The sequence below is a fragment of the Rhodotorula graminis genome, assembly GCF_001329695.1.
Source record: "Rhodotorula graminis WP1 unplaced genomic scaffold RHOBAscaffold_4, whole genome shotgun sequence".
NCBI classification, from domain to species: domain Eukaryota; kingdom Fungi; phylum Basidiomycota; class Microbotryomycetes; order Sporidiobolales; family Sporidiobolaceae; genus Rhodotorula; species Rhodotorula graminis.
Window position 1 is genome coordinate 1499925 of NW_017264931.1, and position 23827 is coordinate 1523751.

General features: G+C 69.1%; 5 protein-coding genes across 5 annotated transcripts; 2 read left to right on the forward strand and 3 right to left on the reverse strand.

The window, feature by feature from the left end:
- Nucleotides 1-359: 359 nt before the first annotated feature.
- Nucleotides 360-2125, reverse strand: RHOBADRAFT_42998 (uncharacterized protein; the record flags this gene model as incomplete). Its single annotated transcript, XM_018414149.1, has 7 exons — nt 360-451; nt 530-620; nt 689-901; nt 981-1260; nt 1330-1800; nt 1874-1953; nt 2015-2125. 7 exons carry the CDS (start codon nt 2123-2125, stop codon nt 360-362), a joined length of 1338 nt encoding a protein of 445 aa, XP_018272702.1.
- Nucleotides 2126-2590: 465 nt separating this feature from the next.
- On the reverse strand, nt 2591-4322 carry RHOBADRAFT_52630 (uncharacterized protein; the record flags this gene model as incomplete). The annotated part of the gene is made up of 4 exons (XM_018416429.1): nt 2591-2822; nt 2899-3343; nt 3416-4001; nt 4067-4322. 4 exons carry the CDS (start codon nt 4320-4322, stop codon nt 2646-2648), a joined length of 1464 nt encoding a protein of 487 aa, XP_018272703.1. The 3' UTR covers nt 2591-2645.
- Nucleotides 4323-7449: 3127 nt separating this feature from the next.
- RHOBADRAFT_13370 (uncharacterized protein) lies at nt 7450-8158 on the forward strand (the record flags this gene model as incomplete). Its single annotated transcript, XM_018412139.1, has 4 exons — nt 7450-7540; nt 7605-7698; nt 7763-7827; nt 7905-8158. 4 exons carry the CDS (start codon nt 7450-7452, stop codon nt 8156-8158), a joined length of 504 nt encoding a protein of 167 aa, XP_018272704.1.
- A 315-nt stretch (nt 8159-8473) lies between these two features.
- Nucleotides 8474-16018, reverse strand: RHOBADRAFT_52632 (uncharacterized protein; the record flags this gene model as incomplete). The annotated part of the gene is made up of 12 exons (XM_018416430.1): nt 8474-8809; nt 8900-9055; nt 9143-9228; nt 9332-9938; nt 10022-10143; nt 10234-11882; nt 11967-12343; nt 12419-12581; nt 12714-12895; nt 12969-14200; nt 14277-15613; nt 15694-16018. 12 exons carry the CDS (start codon nt 16016-16018, stop codon nt 8566-8568), a joined length of 6480 nt encoding a protein of 2159 aa, XP_018272705.1. The 3' UTR covers nt 8474-8565.
- A 115-nt stretch (nt 16019-16133) lies between these two features.
- On the forward strand, nt 16134-23778 carry RHOBADRAFT_52633 (uncharacterized protein). Its single transcript, XM_018416431.1, has 5 exons — nt 16134-16237; nt 16415-16492; nt 16559-20490; nt 20556-21704; nt 21769-23778. Exons 1-5 carry the CDS (start codon nt 16200-16202, stop codon nt 23703-23705), a joined length of 7134 nt encoding a protein of 2377 aa, XP_018272706.1. The 5' UTR covers nt 16134-16199; the 3' UTR covers nt 23706-23778.
- Nucleotides 23779-23827: the final 49 nt, after the last annotated feature.

The following is a 23827-nucleotide window of genomic DNA, read 5'->3' on the forward strand; positions in this document are numbered from 1 at the left end:
GAACGGGTCGAGCAGCTCGAGCTGGGAGATGGTGGGAGAAGAGCGAGGCCGCGTCGACGTCGGCTCCGCCTCGACTTGCGACGCCGACAGCGACGACGACCGGGCGTTCTCTCTTTGGCTGCGGGCTGCCTTACTGTCTTTCCAGTGCAGGCTGACCGTCGCGCCGTACTCAGAGCGTCGAGAGACCGGTGCTTCCTTGTCGTCGAAACTTGCTCGAGCCTCTCTCTCGAAACGCGCAAGGCAGAGAGGGAAGGGCACTCATTTTGGTATTCAGCGACGAGGGTACACACTATGCATAAGGCACTGCTACAGACTCGAACGACAGCCGCCGAGCAAGACGCGGGAACGACGAGAACGCTTTACTTCTTCGCCGCCGACTTCGCCTCCTCCTTGGTCTCGCCGGCGACCTTGGCGGCCTTCTCCGACTGCTTCTTGAGGATCTCCTTGATCTCTGTGACGAGGAGGCATGGGACGAGTCAGTGACCGGGCGAGGGCGACGATCGAAGGCGAGGAAGGGGAAGGGACGCACCGTCGTAGGTCTCCTCGAGGATCTTCTGGGCGTCGTCGCCGCGCTTGGACGCAAGGTCACGAAGCGCCTTGAGGTCGGCGTCCTCGAAGACCTGCGGCGAGAGAAGCGAAAAGTCAGGCTCGCGCACTCGGGTGAAGCCGACATGGAAAAGGGACGCACCTTGGTGAGGCCGCTCATGCCCGGGACGACGCTGTCGAGCCACTTGCGGCCCTCGCCGGCGAGGTCGGTCACCTTGTCGAGGCCGAGCGCCTTGAACTGCGACGAGTCGCCGAGCTTGTCCTGGACGAGGGCCTTGGCCGCCTTGGTCTTGTCCTCGACCGACTTGTCCGACTTGCCAATCTTCTCGAGCTCGGCGTACAGCTCCTTGACGATCTGGGTGGGAGAGACAGGCATCAGCTCGAGAGCCCATGAAGGAAGGAAGGAGGAAAGGAGAGAGAGAGGGGGGGCGCACCTTGACGCGGTCCTCGCCGACGTAGCCCTCGATCTTGGACAGGTTCTTGTCGAGCGCCTCCTTGACGTCCGGCATTTTGTCGAGAACGGGTGCGGCCGCGTTCGCCGACGCGTTCCACGCGTCCTGGCCGGCCTTGACCGAGAACTTGGACAGCTCGTTCTTCTTCTCGGCGAGAAGCTTCTTGACCGCCTCGTACGTCTCGGCGTTGAGGCCGCCCTTCGACACGATGGCGACCGACTGCTGGTAGAAGTCGGACGTGAGGCGCTGCGCCTCGGGACCGCTGCAAGGCGAGTTTGAGAAGGTCAGTTGACGGGCAAGGAGGAGGGGGAACGGCGAAAGTGGGACGCACTGCTTGTCGGCGAGCTTCTTGAACTCGACGCCCTGGTCGCCGAGCGTCTTCTGGAGCTCGGGGTACTTCTCTCCGAGCTTGGCCCAGCCCTGCTCCGCCTCCTCGCCGACGAGCTTCTGGACCTTGTCGGCCGCCGACGTGAGCGCCTTGAGGATCTTGTCCTGCGCGTCCTTGCCGCCCTTGGCCGCCTCCGAGATGTCGGCGTACGTCTCCTTGACGAGCTGGGCCGCCTTCTCGCCGTGCTCGTCGAGGAACGACTCGAGGCGGTCAAAGCCCTGGTCGATGACGACGGCGCCGCCCGGGATGGCGGCCGCGTACGACTTGGCGACCGACTTGGCGAGGCCGAGGGCCTCCTTTGCCGACGAGGGCGACAGGTCGGCGACCTTGTCCTTTGCCGCCTTGGCCGAGCCAGAGACGGAGCGGGCCGTGTCGACGACGTCCTTGGCGCCCGAGTACGAGTAGTAGGCGTAGCTGCGCAGGCGAGGACCGATGTCAGCTCCATGTCACTCGCTGAGCGAGATGCCGGGCAAAAGGTGGGGCTCACAGGCCACCGAGAACGACACCACCGCCGAGGAGACCCGAGACGAGGTGCGACGAGTTGGGCGCGGCGGCGGCGGCACCGGGCTGTGCGTGTGCAAGGATGAGCTCGGGCTCTAGACGCAGACAGGAGTGGGACGGGGCGCACCTGGGCAGCGGTGTTGTAGCCGGCGCGGCGGTAAGCCTGCGGCCTCGGGAGGGCGCGGCGAGCGGCCGGGCGCGAGGCGTTGAAGAACGCGGTGCGGGCAGGGGCGGACATGGTATGGGTCGAGTGTGGTAGTGCGTGCGAGCTCTCGACAGGTGCGAGAGTGTGTGGAGCGAGGGAGGAGGAGCGGTCGAGAGAGCCGCGGGAGGAAAGGCGACGACGCGAGCGATCCTTCCCCGCTTGCCAATGTGGTCACAATGACGCACCGCTTGGGCGCTCTCCGATTTTCTGCTGCACCGCCCGAGCATGCACGCGAGCCCCAGCGAAGGTTCAAAGTCTCGCGAGCGAGGGTGAGCGTTCAAAGAGGCTCGTGCGCGCAAAAGCGTCCGTCTCCCCGTCGCTCGCTCACGCTCTCTTTCGTCTCGCTGTCGACTGCAGCAGCTCGGCGAGGACCGTAACTGGTGGAATACGACGCGAGGACAGACGAGGGCGGGAAGACGACGCGCGAGGAGGAGCGGGTCGAGCGGGCCAGTTCGGAACCGAATGTGCTCTTCTCTCGAGCTCTCGAGGGCAAGCGCAAGGAGCAACAGCACTGCAACAACAGCTAGACGTCACAGATCAGGTGCTCGGCAGACTACGCCTCGGGCAGCTCGTGCGGCACCGACTTGGCGCCGCGCCTCCCTCCCGACGACGACCGCCGCTTCGCCTGGTCGAGCGACGCGCGCATCTCGCCCATGACCGTCTTGAGGCTGTCCACCTCCTGCTCGACACTAAGTCCGTGTCCGGAGAGGTGGAAGCCGACGACGCCGGCCTGCGGGCAAACGCTCTCGCGAGTCAGGAAAGGTTGCGAGAGAGGGAGGGCGAAAGAGAGGGGCTCGAGGGCGCACCTTGTAGTGCTCGACGTGACGTTGGTACGAGACGAGCGACTCGCGCGTCTCCTCGAGCGCCTGCCACACGCCGATGACGGCCCCGGCGCTCGCCCTCGTGATCTCGAGGTCGCGCTTGAGCGCCTTGACCTTCTTGCCGCCCTGCGGGCTCGCCGCCACGGCCGCCGTCATGCGCCGGAACCAGTCGATCGAGTCGAGCTCGTCGGCGCGCTGCGACTCCTCGCTGCGCAAGGCGGCAAAGATGAGCTTGGCCGAGTCGGACGCGAGCGTCGCCGACGGGATGGCGCGGTCGAGCGACGTGACGAGGTCGCCGAGCGACGACGAAATCTTGTCGAACAGGGACGACAGGAGCTGCTCAAACTCGGCGCGCTGGCGGTCGCTCATGCGCGGCGCCGAGGGGGACGAGGCGGCCGTGATGAGCTCCTCGAGGCGGGTGAACTCGTGGCTGCGGGCGCTTCGACGTCAGAAAAGGGACCAGAGGAGCACGCGGAGAATGAGAGAGTGAGAGAGGGCGTACACTACCCAGTGGAAGCTGCTGTAGCCCTGCGCGTTGAGGGCGATGACGTGGTCCTTGACCTCGCGACTCTTGTCGCCCAGGTCGCTCAGGCGCTCCGACAGGAAGACGCGGTCGTCAAGGCTCGACGTGTACCGCACGGCGGTCGCGAGCTCCCACACGGCGACGGGCTCGAGCGACATGCCGGCCGACTCGCCGGCGCCGAGGTCGAGGAGGTGCTCGAACACGTCGAGCGCGGCGTGTGCGCGAGTCGCCGCCGTGCGGGCGGCGCCTGCACTCAAGAGCTCGAACGACGGCGACGAGGAGCTGCCGCAGAAGATGCCGAGAGTGAGGCAGGGCGAGAGGTTGGTCGGGAGGTGAGGGAGGGGGAGGGACAGGTCGGCGAGTCGGGAGAGCGGGCCCTGGAGGAGAGCCGGAAAGTACGAGAGGTAGTAGGCGAGGTAGGAGCGGGCGACGGCGATGCCCAGGTAGACGCTGAGGGCGAGGATGAGGTACGGGACGAGGGGAAGGAGGCAAGGGAGGAGGGTCCAGGCGGCCTTGCGCGACAGGCGAGCGGCCCAGCGAATCGGGCCGAGAGCCGCGAGGACATCTGTGGGGGTTCGCTCGGGTCAGCTTGGCTTGAAGAGTGCAAAGGAGAGGAGGAGAGAGACGCACGAGAGGTTGCCGGTGGTCGAGGTGGGCGCTTTGCCGCCTTGACCTGCTCGACCTTGCGCTGCGAGTAGCGGCGGCGGTCGTCGAGAAGCTGTTGGTCGTCTTGCGAGTCGTCGTCCGTCTCCCAGCTGCGAGACCGTCGAGCCGAGGGGGCGTCATTCGGGCGCGACGGTGAGCGGGTGGGCGAGAGGGGCGTGGTTCGGCGCTTGATGCGGGTGCGGGCGGCCGAGCTTTGCAAGGTGCTGCGATCTGCCGACATGGTCGCCTGGCTGCTCTGAGCGGTGTAGGAGGAGCGAGAGGACTAAGTGGGGGGAAAGACAGATGGCGACGAGGCTGTGCTTCGCTCTGCGTCCCTCTCGCGCCCTCTTGAGCTCTGCCTGCCAGCTGCCCGAGCTGCTCGACATCCGACTGTCGGCCTGGCGCAAGTCCCACCTCGCCCCGACGCGCTGGCGTCTGCTCACCCCTCGTCGTCGTCGCCGAACAACCCGAGATGGCCGGCCACGCCTCTGTCGCCCACCTGTTCGAGCCAGAACCGCCGTTCGAGGACCAGTTGAACCGCCTCGCCGAGCTCTACTCGCTCCACCCGCTCTTTCTCCCCGTCGACGGCGGCCCGTTCGACACCGACGACGAGCGCGACCTCCTCGCCAAGCAGGACGCCGCCTGGGGCAGAGCCCCCTCGCGAGCTCGCAAAGGACCGCACCAGCCCGCCCTGTCCTCCCGAGCACCCACACGCCGAGCTCGCCCTCCCTCGCCCCCTCGTCCTCCGCTCCCCGCGCCCGCACCGCCTCCTCCTCGTCTCGCCGCCCGTCCTCCCCTGTCGAGCGAGAGCGACGTCATTGTGCTCAAGGACACGCCCGACCAGGACGGCGAGGACGACGGCGAGCCCGCCCCGATCGCGCCGTCAGCGCGACCCGTCAAGCGCGCGCGCGAGGACGTCGTCGAGCTGTCGCGGTTAGACGAGGGCGGCGACGACGTCGACGAGCAGGTCGAGGACGAGTCGAGCAGCCCGCCACCTGTTCGCGCCGGGACGCTCGTGCGCGCCGCGACCGGCGCCGAGCTCCGTCGTCGCCAGCGTCGCGCCGCACAGGCCGCTCCCGCAGTGACGGCGGCGGCCGCCGGGCGCGGTCGTCCCGCCAAGAAGCCGCGCGTGTCGCTCAACCTCGACCAGGCGCTGAACCAGCTCGCCGGCCTCAACCGCACCAAGCTCGTCGGCCAGTTCCCGACCATCCCGTCCTTCGTCGAGCACCTCGCCCAGTTCGAGCGCGCGCCGAGCGCCCGCCCGCGCCTCTTCGACGGCTTCCGCGTCGTGTTCATCAACACGGACCACTGGAGCAACTCGGCGCCGCGCAAGAACCGGTTCGACGACGCGCTCCGGCTCAACATGACCATCGCCGCGCGGCACGGCGCCACTCTCGTCAAGCCCGCCGACTTTACGCCGGCACCGTTCGACGTCGACGACGCAGACCTGTCGACGTCGGCCGACGAGCTCGCCGCACGCGCCGAGGCCGAGGGCTGGACGACCTACATCGTCCCGCTCGAGCCGGCGCACAAGCACCGTCCGGCGACGTACGAGCAGGTCCTCGGCTGCCTCGGGCCCGACGATGACGGCATCGAGCAGGACGAGCTCGGCCCGTACGTCAAGGTCGTCCGGTTCGAGTGGGTCAGCAAGTGCGTCGACGCGAGCCACAAGGTCGACGAGGCCGAGTTCCTGCTCGGCGGCGACTTCCGCGAGGGCGCCCGGCGCGAGCGGCGCGACAAGGCGGCGCTCGCCGACGAGTTGAAGCGCAAGCGCAAGGCGCGCGAGTGCGAGAAGAGCCGGCTCGAGAAGGAGGACCCGTCCAAGGGGAGGAGGCCCGGTGCGAGGGAGCGAGCGGCAGATGCGGGCGAGGACACGCAGCGGGAGAGCGACGACGACGACGACGAGAACATGGACGCTGTATCGTGCGTCCTGCTCTTTCTTTCTCTGCCTCTCGAGCCGTACTGACCAACTCGAGCCTGCCCCGCAGACCTCTCGGTCCCGACGACTGGCCTCTGCCCGAGGCGCCCGCACCCGGCTACTTCGACCAGCCCCGGTCGCAGTCGACGGCTGCCTCGTCGATCCCGAAGCGCGACAAGGGCAAGGGCAAGGCGTCGCGCGAGGTCGTCGACGCCCACGACCGCCACGGGTTCGAGGACTCGAGCGACCCGATCGACGACCCGGACCGCACCCGCACGCTCGCCACCGCCCCGACTACGAGCACCGACATCGATGTCGACGTCGCCTCGCCCAAGCGCCCGCTCTCGCGCGCCGACTCGGGCGCGTTCATGTACGAGGGCCTCGAGGAGGAGCACGCCATCATCCAGACGCTCGGCGCCGAGGCCGTCGACCGCTTCAACGAGATGTCGGCGTCCGACCTGTTCGACCTCGACCCGAACACCGTCCTGTCGATGCGCGCGCCGGACGACAACGCGACCGAGGACGAGGACAGCCAGGGCGAGGTGAGGAACAAGCGCGAGCCGAAGAAGAAGCGGCCGGCAAAGGTGCGTCCCCTCGTCTCGCCGTGCCGGGTGTCCTCTCGACACAGCGTACCGACTCTTGACATCTACAGGGCTGGACGTGCGACAACCCGGCGGCCAACCGCGACCGACGAGACGGGCCGAACGAGGTCGTCGCCAAGACTGTGCGTCTCGCACTTCCTCTTTACTCTGCCATTCTCTTCCCTCTCGAGGGGACCTGACATCTCGTCGTCGTCGCAGCTCGAGCTCCTCGCCGAGGTGATCCCGAGGATCGTCGACAAGGACGAGTTCCGGGTCCGCTCGCACCAGAAGGCCGCCAACCTGCTCCGCAGCTACGAGGACAAGATCGACAGCTACGAGGAGCTCGTCCAGATCCCCGGTATCGGCGCCAAGCTCGCGCAAAAGATTGTCGAGATCGCTCGCACCGGTGCGCTCGGGCCCTCTTTTTCCCCCCTCGCCGTCCTCGAGGTCCTCTTCCTGACGACGCTGCGTCTCGCAGGCACCCACCGTCGCCTGTCCACGTTCGAGACCGAGGCCGACAAGGCCGAGAAGCTGTTCGGCGAGGTGTACGGCGTCAAGAAGGCGGCGCAGAACCTGTGGGCCAAGGGCGCGCGCTCGATCGACGACCTCCGCAACGACCCGCAGAAGTACGGCATCACGAGACCGGCGGTCCTGATCGGGCTCGAGTACTACGAGGACCTGCTCGAGCGCATCCCGAGGGACGAGGTCACCGAGATCGTCGAGAGGGTCAAGAAGATCGGTGCGTCCTCGCCTTCCCCTCCTTCCTCTCGGCCCCTTCCTCGTCCTTTTCACAGGCCGTCCAGACGAGCTCACCTTTTGCTCGAATACCTGCAGCGCGCAAGATCGATCCCGAGCTCAAGGTCGACTGCATGGGCTCGTGGCGCCGCGGCGCCGAGTCCTCGGGCGACATCGACCTGCTCGTCACGCGCGACCCGAGCAGGGACGGCAAGACGCACGAGGGTACGTCCACTTCTCTCTCTCTTTCCGCACCGTACCCGATCGCCGACTCTGCCTCCCGTCGCAGGCCTCGTCAAGAAGCTCTGGAAGAAGATGAAGGAGGCCGGCATCGCCCAGTACGAGCTGTCGCTGCCCAAGGACGACACGTCGCTCGACGCCAAGTGCGTGGCGCTTTCTCTACCTTCTCTCGTGAGCGTCGCCTGACTTGGAACATGGCCCTCGCAGGATCAACGGGCTCTGCAAGCTGCCGGGCAAGAACGACGCCAAGATGCGGCGCATCGACGTTCTCGGTGCGCACACGCCCTCTGCCTCTCTCTACTTCACGTCAGAGTCTTCCTGACTCGTCCCTCTTTACTTCGACCCGCAGGCGTACCGTGGGAGGAGATGCCGGCAGCCCTCATCTACTTCTCGTCGGGCTCCATCTTCAATCGCTCTCTGCGCCTCAAGGCCCGCCGCATGGGCTACCGCCTCAATCAGCGCGGCCTGTACAAGGACGTCATGCGCGACCGCCAGGGCGTCAAGCTCACCGAGGGCGTTCTCGTCAAGGGCGTCAAGAGCGAGCGGGACATCTTCCGCATCCTGCAGGTGCGCTACCGCCCGCCAGAGGAGCGCAGCGTCTGAGCGAGGGCTCGAGACGCGTCGCACGGTCGTGACGAGCGCGGCGAGAACGGCGAGGCGGTCGTCAAGGGAGGTCGTCGAGCGAGGGAGAAGGGGAGGGCCTGAGCGCGCTTTGACTCGGTCGTACATCTGTGGCTTCTCGTTCTGTCGTTGTCATGCATACGCTTTCTCCCTCGATCTTTTCGAGCTGCCGAGGCCTGTGAGCAGAAGCAAGGGAGCTCTCGGACTAGACGAGCTGAAAGAGAAGCAGCTTGAGAAGGTCCCGCTCCAAGTCGCTCTCGTAGCGACGACGCACGCAGCTCGAGGCGCCGTGCACGAGAAGGATGCTTGTAGTCACTGCTGTTACAGAGGAGCTCGATAAAAAAGAGATTCTACATGGTCCGCTCCTGCGTCCCCTCTCTCCTCGACGCTCACTCGCTCATGGCGTCGTCCGAGTCGTCCTCGTCCGAGTCTGCCGCCTCGGCGACCGTGATGGGCGCGATGTCGAGCTCCTGGTCGGCGCCGACGTACGACGAGCAGATGGCGAGGAGCTTGAGGTTGTCGTGGCGGCCAGCCGGGAGGGAAACCTCGAGCTTGACGGCGAGCCTCCTTGCGCACGTGATGCGCTTGACCGAGTAGAGCGCCTTCTTGGTTGGGTCGCTCACGACGATCCACCTGCAGGCCGCAAAGAGGGTCAATATCAAGTACCGCGAGAGATTGAGTCCTCGGGCGAGAAGAGTGGAAGAGCGAGAGAGAGAGACGGACCATTGCTCTTGCGTGCCCTTGGGGAAGAACGGTGCCACGACGGTCGTGTCGACCTCCTCGTCCTCTTCGACGTCGCGCTCGAGCTGGACCTTGATCGTGATGGGCGAGTCGGCCGTCGCGTCCTCGGCGTCCTCGACCTCGTGCGTGATCTCGAGCCTGCGTGAGTGCGAGAGGGTCAGCAAATGAGGGCGCAACAGGGAGAGGAGACGAGAGAGAGAGAGAGAAAGAGAGAGGGGGACGCACGCAGGGTAGGCGTTGGCGAACGCGGCGACGCGGCGCATGGCGCGCGCGTCGAGCTGGAGGAGCTTGTCGCGGTCCGTGTCCTCGAGCTCGAGGAGGTCGTATTATATTAATTTTATTGTTCAAACATGAGAGCTTAGTACGTGAAACATGAGAGCTTAGTACGTTAGCCATGAGAGCTTAGTACGTTACGGCCTGGACGACCATCTGGGACAACTCCATGGCGCCCACGGCGTTGAGGTAGGCGTTGCTCGACAGGACGTCGACGGCGGCCGACAGGAGGTTGAGCACACGCGACAGGATGACGGCCTGATCGGCGGCAAGGTCGGCGGGGAGGTTGAGGCGCGAGAAGTGGGCCTGGAGGAGGACGTTCGTCTTGAAGTGGGGCGACTCGTAGTCGACGTTGGCGAGCTTGACCGGGACGCGGTCGTACACCTTGCGCAACAGCTGGTCCTCGTGGTGGCGGATCGGGATGTTCTCAAACTCTTGCGCCGACGACACGATCTCGAGGAGGCCCTTGAGCTTGGTCTTCTCGGTGAGCGACATGCTGAAGATGTCGACCGTGACGTAGTTGATGTTGTAGTAGGCGGCGATCATGCCCAGGTTGAGCGCCGACACGTCCATCTCGTCCTCGACCGTGATCGCCTTCGAGTTTTGCAGGTCGGCGAGCGTCGTCTCGACCAGCTCCGACAGGTGGTCGCTCAGGTGCCGGTGCGTCGTGCCCTGCATGTTGTAAAAGTTGGGGTTGGCGACGAGGCGGCGGTACATCCACGTCCACGTGAGCCAGTCGACGGCGTCCCTGCGAGAACGAGGAGGAGGGTCAGTGCACGGTCCTCTCGGTCGACGACGCTCTCGAGGGAAAACCCATTCCGGGGGACGCACTGCTTGTTCTCGATCGTCTTGGTGACGATCTCGGCGTTGAAGTGGTCGTGGAGCGACAGGTGCAGGTGCGACTCGATCGGGAGGCCCTCGTTGAGGAACTTCTTGAAGAACTCCTTGCGCACCTGCGAGGGGCATGGCCACGAGTGTCAGTACGAGTCGCTCGGGCACCAAGAGAAGAGGGCGAGAGACAGGGAGAGAGGCTCTGGGCGCACCTGCTGGCACATGAGGACGCAGCGCGACGACGTGTCGTGGGTCGGTCGGCATGCCCGGCCCATCATTTGCAGGACGTCGGTGAACGGGTAGTCGACGTAGCGGTGCTCCTTGCCCTCGAACGACTGGACGCCCATGATGATGACCATGTAGGCCGTCAGGGGCATGCTCCACGCCGTGTCCTTGCTCGCGACGACGACCTGGATCGCGCCCGACGAGTACAGCGTCTCGACGATGCGGCGGTCCTGCTTCGACAGCGCCTCGTGGTAGAAGCCGACGCCGTGCTCGAGCGTCGCGCGCAGGCCGGCGTCCTGGACGTGCTCGAGGTGCGGCGCGAGCTCGCTCGCCTCGATGTTGAGGAACCTCGACTCGTCCTGGTCGGCGAGGCAGTACGTGAGGATGTCGTCGGCCGTCGCGCGACACTGCTTGCGCGAGGGGACGAAGCACAGGACCGGGCGCTCGTCGGCGTAGTCGGCGATGGCGAGGTACGCCGGCTTGGCCATCTGGATCATGAGCGACGCAAAGTGCGGCGTGCTGAACGACTGCAGGTGGACCTCCATCGGGAGCGGACGGGCGCCCGGCCCAAAGTTGAAGATGGTCTGCGCCGTGCAGCCCATCCACTCGCCGAGGTCGCGCGCGTTGGCGAGCGAGACGCCGAACGCGACGATGCGGGTCGGGTTCTCGGTCTGCGCCGCGACGTACCGCGTGCGCGACAGGACGACCTCGTACGTCGGACCGAGCTCGCCGCCGATGAGCTGCAGCTCGTCGGCGATGACGAGGCCGATCGACTGGACGTTCTTGCGCTGCTTCCACCGGCGCGACAGGAGGTCCCACTGCTGCGGCGTGCACACGACGACGTCGGCCTTCTCGAGGAGGCGCAGGTCCTGGCTCGTCTCGCCCGTGAGCGCGAGGATCTCCTTGCCGCCCTGGACCCGGCCGAACTTGGCGCGCCACTCGGCGACGCGCGCGTCGACGACGTCCTGGAACGGCTCGAGGCACACGGCGCGCTGCGGCTCGGCCTGCGACCACAGGCGCAGGAGCGCAAACTCGGCGCAGATCGTCTTGCCCGAGCCCGTCGGCGCGCCGACGAACACGTTGTCGCCGGTCGTGTACAGCGCCTGGAAGACCTGGGTCTGGATCTTGTTGAAGGCGTCGATCGAGTCGGCGTAGATGGCCTCGAACTCCTTGTTGTGCAGGGCCGACACGGGCAGGGGCTGGAGGTCGAGGAGGGTCGTCGGCGGCGGGAACTTGTCCGGGAGGATGAGGTGCTTGAACGACAGGGGGAGGCGCGTCTCGGCGTGCATCCACCGGTCCGACACGACCGAGATGAAGTAGTTGGGCGGGAGCGGGTCGAGCATCGGGACCGTGAACGTGACGTAGTGGTCCTGCTCGGCGTACCGCTGCCGGAGGATGAACTGGTCGTGGAACAGGATCATCTCGCCGTCGACGTCCTCGACGAGGATCCAGAACGCCTCGGCGCCGCCGTGCACCTTGTCGTCCCACTGGAAGTCGGGCGTGATCGTGAGCTCGATGCGGAGGAGCGACCGCGTGATCGGCTGCACGTGCGCCTGCAGCTCGAGCTTGGGGAACTGGTGGACGAGGCGGTGAACGAGGCGACCGGCCTTGGGCTCGCCGATGAGCTCGCCGAGCTCTGCAGGAAGAGGCCGAGTCAGTGAGCGCTCGGTCGAGGCGAGCGACGACGAGGACGAGGGCGAAGGGAAAGAGGGGGACGCACCTGCCGGCTCGAGGTCGAAGTACCGGAACCACGGGAACTCCTTGCGCTCGGCACGACGGACGACGTCGAGGGGCACGCCCTTGAACTGGCGCAGCGGCGTCATGGTCGTCCACATGCGCTTCTCGACCATCTGGCACAGGGCGAGCGCCTTGTGCGTCAGGGCGGCCCAGCCTCGCTTGAGGCAGATCTCGAACATGGCGCGCAGGATACGGCCGGCCGACTGGGTGACGTAGACCATGTCGGCGACGAGGGCGAACCCGTCGAGCTTGAGCTGCGAGATGTAGGCCTGGAGGAGGACGTTGATCTTGGCCGACGGGTCGTCGACCGACTCCTTGACGGGGATGGGCACTCGCTCGAGGAGCTTGGCGAGCTCGAGCCTGCAAGAGGAGAGAGACTGTGTGTCAGGAAGAGGTCCGCAGAGGAGGGTGAGGGCGAGAAACGGCGCGACGCACTTCTCCTCGGGGCGAACTGGGACGTTCTTGAACTCCTCGGACAGCGAGAAGATGCGGAAGAGCTCGATAAAGCCGCCGGCCGCCTTGAGGTGCTGGTTGTACACGCCCATGCTCGTGTGCGTGACGTAGAAGCCGCTCGAGATGCGCCCGAGCTCGTTGGTCTCTGCGCGCAGCGAACGACAGGGTCGTCAGTGACGCTCCTGACGACGGGAACGCAAGGGAGAGCGAGGAGGGTAGAGGGCGACGGTGGGAGAAGAGGGAAGGATGCGAGAGAGGAAGAGAGAGGGGGACGCACGGAAGACGCCCGACTTGCGGTCGTACCGGATGAGGCCCGACTTCTCGAGCATTACGGCGGCCGTGTGGACGATGTCGGCGCGCTTCTGCTCGAGGAGCGGGTCGTCCTCGCCGTAGCTCGGGTCGACGCTGTAGAGCGACGGCGAGCCGAGCATGCGCACGTACAGGTACGTGTAGCCGAGCCTGCAAGCGACGAGGGTGTCAGGTCGAGGTCGTACGAGAGGAGAGAGGGAGAGGGAGAAAGGAGGGGACGCACCACTGGACGGCCTCGTCACGGTTGCGGACGGTGCCGAGGACGATCTCGGCATTGAGGTTGTCGGCGAGCTTGGCGACGAACTGCGACTCGATCGGGAGCTGCTGGTTCATCATCGACAGGTAGTACTGGAGCTCCGAGTGGTTGGTGATGATGATGCCCTCGCCGAACGTGTCGTACTGGGGGCGACCGGCGCGACCGAGCATCTGTAGGACGTCCTGCGACGAGAGCTCGACCCAGCGGCCCTTTTCCGGGTTGTAGATCTGCGTGCCCTTGATGATGACGACGTGCGCCGGCAAGTTGACGCCCCACGCGAGGGTCGCGGTCGAGACGAGGACCTGGACCCGGCCGTCGTTGAACAGGTCCTCGACGAGGGTGCGGTCGACGCGGTTCATGCCGGCGTGGTGGATCGCAAAGCCGAACGGGAGGAGGTCCTTGAGGTTGGGGTCCTGGACCGACTCGGCCTCGGACGTGAGGATCTCGCGCGTCGCCGGGTCGGCGCGCAGGAACTGGGTGATCGTCTCGTTGTCGACGGCGGCGTCGCGGAGGAACTTGGCCGTCTTGGCCGTCTCCTTGCGCGAGTGGACGAAGATGATGATCTGGTCCTTGCCGGCGTGCTCGAGGACCTTCTCGTAGCAGATCTCGTTCGTGACCTGGTACCGCTTGATGGCCTTCTTCTCGGTGACGCCGATGAACTCCTGCTTGAGCGGACACGGGCGGTACGACGCGTCGAAGTAGAACAGGCCGCGGTCCGGGTCGACGTGGAGGAAGCGCGCGACGTCCTTGAAGTTGGGGAGCGTCGCCGACAGGCCGACGAGGCGGACGTAGTTGTGCGTCTGCTCCATGCGGCGGATCGTGCGCGCGACGATGGCCTCGAGGACCGGGCCGCGCTCGTCGTGCAGGAGGTGGATCTCGTCGATAATGATGAGCGAGACGAGGTTGGTGTAGCTCGTGTCGGTGCTCTTGCGCGTGATGACGTCCCACTTCTCGGGCGTCGTGACGATGATCTGGGTCTCCGAGATCTGCTCCTTGGTGAGCTGACGGTCGCCCGTGAGCTCGTTGACCGTGACGCCGTACGGCGCAAGGCGCGACCGGAAGTTGCCGACCATCTCCTGGACGAGCGCCTTCATGGGCGCGATGTAGACGATCTTGAACGCCGAGAAGTCGAACTCGCCCGTGCGCTCGTCGCGGTGCTTGGCGAGCTCGTTGAGGACCGTGAGCATGGCGACGTTGGTCTGCGAGAAGGAGGCAGGGTCAGTGCGCGGCCTTCTCGAAAAAGTGACGAGGCGAGGGGAAGAGAGGAGGACGGACCTTGCCGGCGCCGGTCGGGGCACAGAGGAGGATGTGCTCGTCGGTGCCGAACGCGACAGGGTACAGGCGGCTCTGGACGCGGTTCAGGTTCGGGTTGCCCTTGAACGCGGCCTGGGCCCACTCGGGCAGGCTCGACACGGGCACGAGCTCACCGTCCTTGAGCGGTGCGGGCTTGGGCGCCGGGACGTGGACCTCCTCGTAGCCCTTCTTGGAGCGCTTGAACGAGCCCTCGGGGAGCTTGCACTTCTTGTTCGACATGAGGCGGCCGCCCTGGGCGAACGCCATCGACTCGAGGTCGACCGTCTTGCGCGGCGGCGGCGCCGCCTCGCCCGGCTTGAGGGTGCCCTTGGACGGGCCCGACGCGGCGACCTTGGCGTCGACGTCCATGGCGTCGCCGTCGGCGCGCTTCGACGACGCCGAGTCGCCTCGGAGCTCCTTGAGGATCCAGCCGACGCCCTTCTCGCGCATGGCGACCTCGACGTCCATGCGCTCGTCGTCGCTCGAGCGCGCGAGCTTGGTGCACCACACGACGCGGTCGCGGTTGGTGACGAGGGCGCTCACGAGCTCGAACTTGTCGTACTCGGTGAGGTCCATAAGGGCGTTCTCGACGTCGCGCGCCGAGCCCTCGCTCGAGAGGAGCGCCATGGCCGCCTCGGTCTTTTGCGCCGCCGCGACCGGGTCGGCGTAGTGCGACGCGAACAGCCGCTGGAGCCAGAAGCCGTCGATCTCGCGCGCGGGCACGACGCCGTCGGCGCGCTTCTTGGACGACGACGCTGCCGCCGAGCGCGAGCCCGAGCCCGAGCCCGAGCCGACGAGGACCGTCTCGTCGCCCTCGAGGTCGGCCGTGTCGAGGCCGTCGGGCCCGGTGCCGGTCGGGCCCTCGATGCGCTCGTCCTCGTCGTCGTCCGAGTCGTCGTCGTCGCGCACCTCGAAGCCCTCGCCGTCCTGGTCGTCGTCGTCCTCCTCCTCCTCCTCGAAGACGACGGCGACGCCGACGTCGTCGTCGATTTTGCTCGCGTCGAGCGCGCCCTCGTCGTCGTTGTCGCCCGACTTGGGCTTGTTGTCGTCGTCGTCGCCGTATTCGGTGATCTTCTTGCCAAGCGTGACGAGCTGGTTGAACGCGTCCTTGGCGACGGGCGCCGAGAGGAGGGCCTCGATCTCGCGCTTGCGGTCGAGGTCGCGCAGCTGGTCGTCCTTGAGGTAGCCGAGGATCATGTCGGCCGCCGAGCGCACCATGGCCGGGGGCGTGTCGCCGAGGAGCGAGTGCACTTGCGACCGGATGAGCTCGTACACTGCGCGCGTCTCGGCCGTGCGAGGGCGGTAGTCGAGACCTTCGACTGCGGGTGCGAGGTGAGGGTCAGTTTCGACGTCCGGCAGGGGACGAGAGAAGGAGAAGGTGGGAGAGAGTGAGACGCACGGTCCTGAGTGGCCTCGAGGACGTCGCCGTAGCGCATGCCGCCGGGCATGGTGCCGCGCTTCTTCTTGTCCGGGTTGGCGGCGTCGTCGCGCTTGTCGCGGCGCTCGCGCTTCTCGTCTGCGCGCTTGCGCTTGTCGGCGACGTCGACGTCCTCGCGGAAGGCGCGGGTGCCCATGTCCTTGGTGCCGATGCGGCCGGCGAGCGACTCTGCCTCGCCGGTGGGCTCGTGCTCGCGGTACCGGGAGCGCTCGGCGGTGGTGACGAGGGTGCTCATGTTCTTGTACTGGTACCCGCTGAGGCGGGATTTTTGCTCCTCGGACGCCATGGTGGGCGAGTTGGGCGTGCGAGGGGAGGGAGAGGGAGAGAGGGGAAGAGGGTGGTTGAGAGGTTTGACGAGGACGACGCGGTGGGTGTCGGTGTCGTCGGTATGCGGTGCTGTTGGTGGGGTCTAACGGCGCACTAGAGGCGAGCGGGGTGGCCCAGGTCGATGGCGAGGGTCGACAGAGATGAGGGCGACGGGCGGGGCGATGTACCGCACGGGGCAGTTCGCGAGGGCGGTGGTCGAGTCGAGTGCGGTGCCCTGAGTAGAGCTAGCTGTGCACTGGACTGCCCCAGAGGTCGGGGAGTGGCGTGGGTGAGGAAGAGGGGAGGAGGCGAGGAGCAGGCGAGCGCGAGCGAGGGCCAAACCAACAACCTCACCCCCGAGCACCAACACGCCCAGGGCCGACTCGCCTGCTAGCCTCAACCTCGAGCACGCTCAGCGCAGGGCTGCCCCGTCCCACCAGCGCCGCCCTCAGAGGTGTGCCCCTCGCGCCCTCCTCGCGTCCGTCTCGCCCCGACTGACTCGCCCGCCCTCTCTCTGCAGGCGCGCAAAGCAGGCCTACAGCCAGTCGCACCACCGACTCATGGCCAGTGCCCTCGACCTGCTCTCGGCCGCGGCCCTGCTCGAGACGGTCGCCCCCGACTCGGCCCCGCCTCCTCCTCCTGCTGCGCCGGCGCCAGCACCCGCGCCACCGCAGCAGCAGCAGCAGCAGCAGCAGCACCAGCTCGTCCACCCGTACATCGAGCGAGGCGGGCTCAGCGACATTGCGCGCGTCGCCCTGAGCCTCCCCGCTCAGCCGCCGCAGCCGGTCGCTCAGCAGGCGACCCGGGGTCGACAGCGCGTCCCGAGCAGCTCGTCCCTCGGCCGCGGCCTCTTCTCGCCAGCCGTACAACCGCCGCGAGACCATGCCGTCCTCCTCCCGCCGCTCCCACCACCTGGCGGGTCGCCCACCACCGCCCCCTCGCCAACCTCGTCCTCGTCGGCGGCAACCCCCTCGCACGGTCACGGCACGCGCTCGAGGGGCGCTCGTCAGCGTCAGCCGCACCCGCTCACCGACCCGAGCCTCCACTTCTTCACCACGTCGTCCGGCTCGGCCGCGTTCGGCCCGCCGCCCCTCACGCCCGCCGCCGCGACCACCTCGTCGACTGCCGCCGCCCCTTCCCTCGCCGCCCTTCCCTCGCTCCCTTCGCTCCCTCCTCTTCCCTCGTCCATCGTCTCGCCCCAGCCGACGCACGCCGCACCCTCGCCGCCGCCGCCGCTGCCTCGACAAGCACCGCAGCAGGCGCCCGCATGGGCCGTCCCCGCCGAGTCGGGCCTGATCCGCTGCGTGTGCCCCTACACGATCGACGACGGCTTCACGATCCAGTGCGACCTGTGCAACGTGTGGCAGCACGCGGCGTGCGTCGGCATCCCCTCGCCCGCCGACGTCCCCGACGAGTACCGCTGCGAAAAGTGCGACCCGGCCGAGGCCCGCCGCCGCGGCGTCGACGGCCGCCTCGCCGAGGTCGGCATGCGCGTCCGCATGCGCGAGATGGAGCGCATCAAGGGCCAGGTCGCGCGCGCCGAGGCCATGTACGAGGAGCAGCAGAAGCAGCTCGTCGCCGCGCGCGCAAGGGCCGACGAGCACGCGCACGCGACGGCGCAGGCGCAGGCGCAGGCCCACGAGGCCGGGCAGCAGGCCATGGCCGCCGAGCGCGCGCGCATCGTCGCCGCCGCTGCGGCCGAGCACCAGCTCGGGCAGGGCGGCGCGAGCGCGGGTTCGACGCCGAGGCAGCGCGCCGCGAGGGCCAAGGCGGCGCAGCCGAGGAGGAGCGGCGGTGGAGGACCGGCGGCGGCGCTCACGTACGGCGAGGACGCCGTCATGCAGCCGCCGCCCGTCCCGCCGTCGCCGGCCGGCCAGAGCGCTCCACCCGCCCCAGCCGCGCTCGTCCTCCCTGCGCTCCCGACCTCCCTCCCTCCTGTCCCTCACCTCGTCGCGCCGACATCTCAGCCTCTCGGCGTCGGGGCGCTCCCCGCCGCCTCGACGAGCGCCCTCCCTCCCCTTCCGGCCATCCCGGCTGCCGCACCGCCCACCGCCACGACGCCCTCCCCTGCTCCTCCCGCACGACCAAGCACGACCACGGCCGTGCCCATGCAGGTCGACGCGCCGAGCTCGTCCGGCCCGCCGCCGTCGGCCGCCTCGACCTCGACGGCGACGCTCGGACCCTCGCCTGCTCCTCCCGTCGCCTCGACCTCGACCGCACCTGCCCCAGCTCCCGCACCTGCATCCTCCTCCGCACCTCGTCCGCCGCCAGCTACGGCCTCGACGACCTCGTCTGCGCCCGTCGTCGGCCGCAAGCGTCGCGTCGCCAAGCAGCCCAAGCGCGCCTCGGCGTCGGCGTCGGCGTCGGCCGACCCCTCGGCGGGCGAGGAACCCGCACCTCCCGCCAAGCGCCGTGCGTCGCTCGCCGCCTCGGCCGGCGGCGACGTCGGCGCCGTCGACTACCGCGAGAAGGACGAGGACGACCTGCCCGCGCAGCTCCCGCTGCGGCCGGCGGCGCGGGACCACGAGCACGAGCACGGGCACGCGTCGTCGTCGGCGCAGCACACGCCCATGGCGGGCTCGGGCCGCCTGTCGCTCGCGCGCCGCGAGCGTCGGGACCGCGAGCGTGAGCGGGACCGCGAGCGCGACGACGCGAGCCCGTCCGAGGAGGAGCGCGAGCGCGAGCTGGCGCGGGAACGGGACCGCGAGCGCGAGCGGCGCGCGAGGCGGCCGACAAGGAGGGAGAGGGAGCGGGAGCGGGAGCTGGCGCGCGAGAGGGAACGCGACGAGGGCGGGCACGACGTGCTCGGCGCGGCAGGGGGCAGCGCAGCAGTCGGCGCAGGGTACCTCGCTGCGGGTGCGGGCGGCGACCGGTACGAGGACTGGCGGTTCGAGTACACCGAGATCGAGGGCGTCGGGACGCTCCTGTGGCGGGACGAGGACGGCAGGGTCAGGAGGAGGCTCGGGCGGGTCCTCGACGACGACGAGGGCGACGACGAGGACCTCGACGACACGGACGACGACGAGCACGACAAGCCGCCACGCGCCGTGCCGTTGACCAAGCGCGCGGTCCAGGTCCTCGACGGCCTGCGCGAGCAGCGCGACTTGATCTCGCTCCCCGCCCTTCCTCCCTCAGCGCCGCTCATCGTCAAGCCGCTCCCCCTCTCGGCTACGTCCCTCTCCCTCCCGCCCATCCAGAGCGCCTACCTCCCCTCGTCCCTCGCGTCCACCTCGTCGTCCTCGGGCCCCGGCGCGCACGGCTCGTCGTCGTCGCAGGCCTCGTCGGTCGCACTGTGCCCCTACCCTCGCGCGACCGCCCACGCCCTGTTCGCTGGCGCGCACATCCCGTCGGGCGCCTTCATCTCGCCGCTCAAGGGCGAGGTGCGCGACCTCGAGGCGCACGTCGCCGACCCGATCGAGCAGTACGCCCTGCTCGGCGCGCTCAAGGGCGGCGTCCGCGGCCTGCCCAAGCCCTGGAGCCTCGTCCTCGACCAGCGTCGGTACGGCGACGAGGTGCGCTTCGCGAGGAGCGGCTGCCACCCGAACGCGGTCGTGCGCGTCGTGCGCCTCGACCCGTCGGCCGCCGCGCCCGCGCCGCCGCCCGGCAAACGAGCAGGCGGCGGTCGCTCGCGCAGCGCGACGCCCCTCGTCTCGTCCGCAGGCGGCGCAGCCGGCTCGAGCGCGCAGGCCGTCCCGCAGTGGGCCGCTCAGCTGCCCGACGACCCGGTCGCGCCGCGCTTCGCCCTCGCCCTGTACGCCCTGACCGACATCGCCAAGCGCGCCGAGATCATCCTCCCCTGGTCCTGGGACGACGCCCACCTCGCCCACCTCCTTCCCTCGCTCCTCGCGCTCCCCTCGGCGCCGCCTCTCGCCCCGTCTCTCGACCACAACGAGCCGGCGCTCGCCCAGCTCAGCAAGTCGCTCGCGCATGTCGCCGACGCCCTCCTCGGCGGCGCGACGAGCCCGGGCGGGTGCGCGTGCGACCGCCGCAAGGACTGCGCCCTGTGGTGGCTCGCGCGAGCCGGCACCGCGTCGTGCGCGAGCCTGACGGCCAAGCGCCCGTCCGACCGCGAGCGCGAGCCGCTCGGGCAGGTCATGATGAACTCGCTCGCGGCGGCGGTCGGAGCGAGTGCGGCGGCGGCGGGCGAGGATGCGCGCGCGAGGAAGCAGAACGGCGCGGTCGCAGCGGCGAGGGCCGTCGACCTCGGGCCTCTCATCGGGCTCAAGCGGCGCTGGCTTCCCGTCGAGCGGGCGCAGGCGGTCGACGAGCAGGACCTTGTCGACGAGCGTGCCGGCGACGAGTCGACGCCGGTCGAGCCGGTCGAGGACGACGAGATGAGCGCCGCTCGTGTCGAGCAGACGTCCCGCACGCCCACGCCTGGCCCGAGCGAGGACCACATCGGCGACGAGGGCGCCCGCATGGACGTTGACGTGAACGAGGCCGAGGACAAGGGTGCGTCCACTCCCCCTCCCTCTCCCTTTCCTTCTTGCAGAGACTGACTCTGCCTCTCCTCACAGTAGACGACGCGCTCGCCGATCTCTCGCCCGCATCCGCCCTCACGTCCCTTCCTTCCGACGACCTGCTCCTCTCGGCCCGCTCGACCCTCGCGGCTGAGCTCGCGCCGGATCCGTCCGACTCGGACCTCACCGAGCCGCTGTCGAACCTGTCGGCCGTCGAGGACGATGATGACGACGACGACGACCTGTCCGAGGTCGACGAGTCGGTCCTGAGCCCGCCGTCGATGCGCCAGCCCCTGCAGGCGTTCGCGGCTGCCGTCGAGCCCTCCTCGCCACCTCGCGCGACCTCGTCGCCGCCCGCTCCCGGCCCGACCATGTCGACCGTCGCCGAGGTCAAGAAGCGCGTCGTCGCCCAGTCGGACAGCTCGCTCAGCGACGCCGACGACGAGGTCGCCGAGCGGGCGCGCGCGCCCAAGAAGAAGAAGAAGAGGGCGCCGGCCAAGGACAAGCCGTCGAGCCGCGACAATGCGCTCAAGAAGCGCAAGACGGCTCGCGTGTACTCGTCGTCGTCGTCCGAGGGTGAGCGCGAGCGCGAGCGCGTGCCGGTCAAGGGCAAGGAGCCGACGCCCGCCTCGTCCACAGCGGCGAGCAAGGCCAAGGAGGAGTCGCCCGTCGCCGCTCTCGCCGGCCCACCTGCACCTGCTCCCGTACCCGAGCCCCCGACGACGTCGGCGCCGGCCACACCGGCGGCGCCCGACCGACCTCGCCTCAAAATCGGCGTCAAGATCGTCACCAAGACGGTCGCCAAGCCCGTCGAGCCGTCGCCCAAGGACCCGGAGCGCAAGAAGACGCTCAACGCGCACAAGCCGTCGACGACGTCTCGCGAGGACAAGGTCGGTCCGGCGACGCCGTCGGCATCGACGTCGTCCAAGTCGTCCAAGAAGCGGCCGGCCTCGGGCACGCCGTCGTCCCTGTCGCAGCTCAAGATCCGCAAGCTCAAGGACAAGAAGGCGCCTCGTATCCGCGACCAGTCCGACTCGGACGACGGCGGCGCGCCGCTCAGTCCCGCCACTCGGGCCGACAAGCCGTCGCCGGCGCCGCAGGGCAGCGCAGAGCCGACGCCGCCGTCGAGTGCGGGTGCGTCGAGGCACGCGAGCGTGCAGCCAAACTCGGCGACCGAGGACGTGTCGATGGTCGATGCTCTGCCTGGTGCGTCCCGCTCTCCTTTTCCTCCTCTCTCTCGCCTTGCCCCTGACGAGCTTGCGTCGAACAGATGCAGCACCTCCTACGCCCGTCATCAAGGAGCCGACGCCGCCACCGCCCGAGCCGCCGAAGCCGCCTGCGCGCCTGTCGTTCGCGGCGTACCGGCAGCGGCAGATGCAGGGCCTCGGAGCCGGCTCGTCGCCGTCACGCGCTCCGCCGCCACCGCCGCCACCTCCACCACCTCCTCCGCCGGCCTCGGCTTCCCAGTCGGCGTCGGTCGCGCCGGCCCCGCCGCTCGTGCCGTACTCGTCGTCGCCCGTCCCGACCTCGGCCGCGTCCCTTCCTGCGCTCGGCGTCACGCCCGCACAGCTCGAGGCGCTCGCGGGCGTCCTCGCCGCATCGTCGTCGCCGCCCTCGTTGACGCCGGGCACGCCGCACATGGCGCTCGCGCCGTCACCGCTCGCGGCGGCGCCCTCTTTGCCGTCCGAGACGCCGCCGCTCCCTCCTCGAGCGGCCCTGCGAGCCCCGCCTCCTCCTCCACCACCGCCGCCAGCTCCTGCGCCAGCTCCTGCGCCTGCGCCGTCGGCTCCGCCGGCCATGCCCGCCAGTCAAGGTCTCGCGCCCGCCAACGAGGGCGACGACGACGAGTCCGAGGCGGGCACGCCGCCGCTCCCTCCCTCGCTCCAGCTCGCCGCCGCTCCTCCGCCCGTCGCCCCGGCGCCTCAAGCGGCTCAGACGCCCAAGATGAGCGCGGCCGACATCCTCAAGAGCATCGGCGACTACTTTGGCAGCTCGTCCTCGTCGTCGTCGACGACCAAGGCCAAGACGGGCGGCAGGCCGGGTCCTCCTCCACCTCCTCTCCCGCCCTCGTCGGCAACGGCACCGCCTACCTCCACTTCGTCGGCAGCAGCAGGCGCAGCTTCGAGGACGCCGGCGCCTACCGCGCCCGCCGCCCTGCGCGCACCGACCGCCTCGCCGTCGGTCTCGGCCCCGGCGGGTCCTGCACTCGGCGCCGCCTCGCCCTCGTCCTTGACATCGACGCCCCAGCATCCGCCGACGCAGCCCCGCCAGCTGTCGATCTCGCTCTCGGGCTCGGCGCTCGGGCTCGACGCCGGCTCTGCGTCGCCGTCGACGGGCGCGAGCGCGCTCCCGGGCTTCCGGCCCATCAGCGGCGGCCCGTCGCAGCAGCAGCAGCAGCCGCCGCATCGCCGCCCGAGCAGCGCGAGCGCGCACTCGCCGCCGCAAGGACCCGCCGCCCTCCCGTTCCCAGGTCCCGGGCCCGCCGTCGTGCGCCCGCAGCCGACGCACGTCGCGCTCCCCGCCGCGCGCACGTCGCACGCCGCCCAGGTGCCCTCTGCGCCCGGCTCGGTCGCACCCTCACCGTCGCCGACGGCGGCGACCTCGCCTTTCCCGTCCTCCGGCGTCGCGTCGGGCCCGGCCTCGGGCCGCCAGGCCCACTCGCGCTCGCCGACCTTGTTCGCGCACAACCTCGCACACGGGCACGGCCACGGCCACGGCCACGCGCCGCACGGTGGCTACGGTCGCGGCGGCGGCGGGCACGGGTTCGGGTTCGGCTCGTCGCCGTTTGCGCATCATGCGCACGCGAGGCCGAGCCCGCCCGTGCGGCCCGTCGAGCTTGACCCGAGCGTGCCGACGGGCCCAAAGGCGATGCAGAGCGGGCTCGTGCCGCCGGCGAACGCGGGCGCGGGCCCGGCGGCGGGTCAGCCGGCTGTCGCTGCGGCAGCGGGTGCGGCGGGCGCTCCTGGTGGGGTCGGCGCAGGCGGTGCAGCCGGGAGCCCGGGTCGAGGAGGATGGGCGGCGCTGAGGGGCGCGCCGGGTCGAGGAGGAGGCGCAGGAGGAATGGGTTTGGGAAGGCCGCTTCCGCCGGGTGGTGCGGCGCACGGTCCGCCGAGCGGCGGTGGACTGGGAGGAGGGGTTGGTGCGGGCAGGGGACGTGGCGGAGGAGGATGGGGCTGGCGAGGTCGCGGCGGGAGGGGAGGTCGATGATGAGCTGAAGGAGGGCTCGGGCGTGCTTGCTGTCGCTCTCAAGGTTGTACTGCCACGAGCTGTTGTGCCTCTCTCTCTCAGTCTCTCGAGAGCGCAAAGGAGAGATCGAGAGGAACCAGTCA